This window comes from Procambarus clarkii, chromosome 5 (genome assembly GCF_040958095.1).
Source record: "Procambarus clarkii isolate CNS0578487 chromosome 5, FALCON_Pclarkii_2.0, whole genome shotgun sequence".
NCBI lineage: Eukaryota > Metazoa > Arthropoda > Malacostraca > Decapoda > Cambaridae > Procambarus > Procambarus clarkii.
In genome coordinates, this window is record NC_091154.1 from 28,337,446 (window position 1) to 28,341,071 (window position 3,626).

The 3,626-nt window shown below is 42.1% G+C and overlaps 2 protein-coding genes across 2 annotated transcripts in view; one reads left to right on the forward strand and one right to left on the reverse strand.

The window, feature by feature from the left end:
• The first annotated feature begins 323 nt into the window (after positions 1-323).
• LOC123762551 (Krueppel-like factor 8) overlaps positions 324-3,626 on the forward strand; it is a 70,970-nt gene continuing 67,667 nt past the window's right edge. Inside the window, exon 1 of the mRNA XM_045749077.2 lies at positions 324-380. The gene's annotated coding sequence lies outside the window, so the exon portion shown is untranslated. The remainder of the gene's footprint in view (positions 381-3,626) is intronic.
• The window catches only part of LOC138351511 (mucin-22-like), a 13,445-nt gene continuing 12,281 nt past the window's right edge, over positions 2,463-3,626 (reverse strand). The window contains exons 2-3 of the mRNA XM_069303323.1: positions 3,332-3,424; positions 2,463-3,185 (exon numbers count right to left, since the gene is read on the reverse strand). Coding sequence (XP_069159424.1) covers positions 2,463-3,185; positions 3,332-3,424 — 816 coding nt within the window. The remainder of the gene's footprint in view (positions 3,186-3,331; positions 3,425-3,626) is intronic.

The following is a 3,626-nucleotide window of genomic DNA, read 5'->3' on the forward strand; positions in this document are numbered from 1 at the left end:
CTCAGTATCCTAGCATATAATTAATGACCAAATCGTATTTCTTACAACTGACAAAATATACGAGACAGCCTAATCAAACTTAACACTATTATGGCGCGTTCACAAAATACTTGGTATAATCACTTGGGTAAGGGGGGGGGGAGGGGAAGGGGGGGAACAAAAAAATATCGTACTTATCTGTAATGTTTTCTTGTGCATGGAGTTATCTGTTATTTGTTTTCCCTATGTACCAGTGATTAAGGTCGTAAATGGCTCGTCTCACTGGTTAGGGCACTTGAGATGGCGATAAAATAATGTATAAAGTGCCGTCTGTAATTGCCAGCAGCTCATTAGTGTCTGTGTGGCGTAGAGCGAGGGTAGGAACGCTAGCCAGCCTAGAGGTATGTTGACCGCCTTGTCCTCGTGCCCTCTTTGTTGCTACCACGCTGTTTAAAGCATGCTCCTAACTGCTTTTTATTTAGTATTTTTTCTTAGATCACAGTTTGATATTAGCCGGGTGCTTTATGATTTTTTTTCGGTCTGTGTATCAGTGTAAGTTTAGATGCTTTCATTGCTACTGATTTGCTGTTGCCAAGTTCTCATCTCCATTTGTTAAGATTTTTTGTAGACGAATATGAGGCTAGCCAAAAATGTCAAGACTTTTATGCTGCCGTAAACTGCTTAGCCTCTATCTAATGCTTTTTAAATATATGATGGACATTTTGCAGGCTCGGTCTGGTGCAACCGAGGTCTTCCCAAAGCCTTGCTTACCATGTGTTGTGTTGGGCTAGGTTGCATTAGTGTATTTTAGGTTGGGTTTGGTTAGGATTGGTTAGCATAGTTAGGGTTATGTTGAGTTAGGTTATAGTCCATTACGTTAAGGTGTTAAATTATATTATGTTAGTTGCAGGCTGCAATTGATTAGGCTACGCAGTTCTATTTAAAAAAAAAACAGTATACAGATCCCAACGGAAAAATACTTTGCTTTTTCGGTCCTAATATACAGGTTACTGTATGTCAGATTGGATTATTTAGTATCCAAACAACGCACCGATACAAGAGCCTGTATTAGATGTTTCAACCCTAGAAATTGCATTTTAGTTTTTCGCAAATTTAGAAATATAAGCAACTATCCTAGCACAGGTCCACCTTGTGCTTTAAGGTCGGTGTACTTCATAATTTCCTGTTTAATTATTTAATAATTCATTCAACCTGCGTGCACGTTGTACTGAACAGGGTGAGAATAGCTTGAGCTACCTAAGCCCTTGGTGTGTATTTATACCTCAATAAACTTATTTAAATTTCAATCGCCGACCGTCCAAGTGGTTGGGCACCATTCCTTTCCCCACGTCCCATCCCAAATCCTTATCCTGATCCCTTCCAAGTGCTATATAGTCGTAATGGCTTGAAGCTTTTCTCCCTTCCTTCTTTCTTCTCCATTAGTCTTTTGCAGTTTCTTTATTCTTAAGTTTGTGTTATGGTTTGCGTCTTACCTTGCGGCGAACCTCACATTGTTACTATATGTATTGAGTCTGCAATACTCTTTGTTTACAGGACGGACCGAAACGTTGTCACTTGCTTAGAAAGGTGTGGGTTGGGCGTCTTAATGTTCAGCCCTCTGTCTGCACCCTTGTGACAGTTCTGTCATATCTCTCACTCTGGTAAACTGTCTTTTATTGTACAGTTTTGGAACCTGATCTTCCAGTGTGTCTCATGTATAGATTGCATTTCCAGTCTCGGTTCCATATAATACAATTTGGGTGCTCTGAGACAGTTCCAATAGTTTAATTGATTGAATGAGAGGTGTAAAGGATCACTGCATAACTTTCTCCGGTCTTGAAGGGTGTTATGGACGCAGGACAGTATTCCAGACGAGAAAGAGCACCTTCAAGAGTGCCATTACTGGTGTGGCACTCCTTGATTAAAGGCTTTCATTATCTATTCTAAGATTTCCCTGTCGGCTGCAGCGGTTGCTTAAGTGTGCTCTCTGAAAGTTAGGAGCTATTCTAAGACTTTGGAATATTCTTCGACTTTGTCACTCCGTTCTATGATGAGAACTGTCTGTCTTGTATCCATTGCTTATGTATAAGGGTTTTGCTTTCAACATACCGAAGAAATTAGAATTTGCCACCGTCGACTAAGTTTTATTTTGCGCAACGGAACACTTTGTTCATATGTGATTGTAATTTTTCCGTATCTTCCCATCGAGGTAATGTTCAAGATGATTTAAGTGTCAACGATACACGACAAGAAACTGTGTACTCTAATGCACTTAGAGTGTCATCTAAAGCGCTCACCTAGGCCCGCTTGCAGAGTCGGTCATTATAGCGCGTGAGCAGACAGTCACGCACAATAACACGGCTGATAGACCTGACACCAGTCCCACTCGCCGGAAATTATGGAAAGTGTCGAGGTTCCAGTCCGTCCAGGACCGTTATCATGGCCTGCATCTTTATTGTTAGCTCCTGTGCAAGGTTCCTGCTTCATCTTACTTTATGTAGCCCAGCTTCGTACCGTGCCTTATGGGACCGAATATCACAATGTACCTTGTGTGACTGAGTTTCACAATGTACCTTGTGAGACTGAACTTCTTGATGTACCTTGTGTGACCGAATTTCACGATGTACCTTGTGAGACCGAACATCACAATATACCTTGAGAGACCGAACTTCATGATGTACCTTGTGTGACCGAACTTCACGATGTACCTTGAGAGACCGAACTTCATGATGTACCTTGTGGGACCGAACTTCATGATGTACCTTGAGAGACCGAACTTCATGATGTACCTTGTGGGACCGAACTTCACGATGTACCTTGAGAGACCGAACTTCATGATGTACCTTGTGGGACCGAACTTCACGATGTACCTTGAGAGACCGAACTTCATGATGTACCTTGTGGGACCGAACTTCACGATGTACCTTGAGAGACCGAACTTCATGATGTACCTTGTGGGACCGAACTTCACGATGTACCTTGAGAGACCGAACTTCATGATGTACCTTGTGGGACCGAACTTCACGATGTACCTTGAGAGACCGAACTTCATGATGTACCTTGTGGGACCGAACTTCACGATGTACCTTGTGGGACCGAACTTCATGATGTACCTTGTGGGACCGAACTTCACGATGTACCTTGTGGGACCGAACTTCACGACGTACCTTGTGAGACTGAGACGTTTGTATAAATATGTTGACGACCTGCCACAGGAAATAGACTTATCTAAATTCAAGTTTGGAGAAGACATGAAGAGCTAAGACAGGAAGACTGAAAGAGACTTCAAGAGAAGCTAGACAAACTTCAGAGATAGTTTGATAAATGGCTATTGTACGTACGTCACACGTACCCTGAAGTATGCAGCTCCTGCACGGAAGAACCCTCTAAGGAAATTCAACATAAAACTAGAGAAAGTGCAGAGATATGCAACATTTCTTGCTTCCTGAATTGAGTAGAATGAGTTACAGTGAAAATCTCGAAGATACTAAATCTGAAAGTGGGGAAGATATGATAGGGACATCCAAGATTCCAAAAGGAATCAACAAGGAGGACAAATAAGGACAATTCAGGAAGGCGAGAACATAGAGAAACTGGAGACTGAAACAGATCCCAGAGACGACAGGAGGAACGGTTTTAGCACGAGT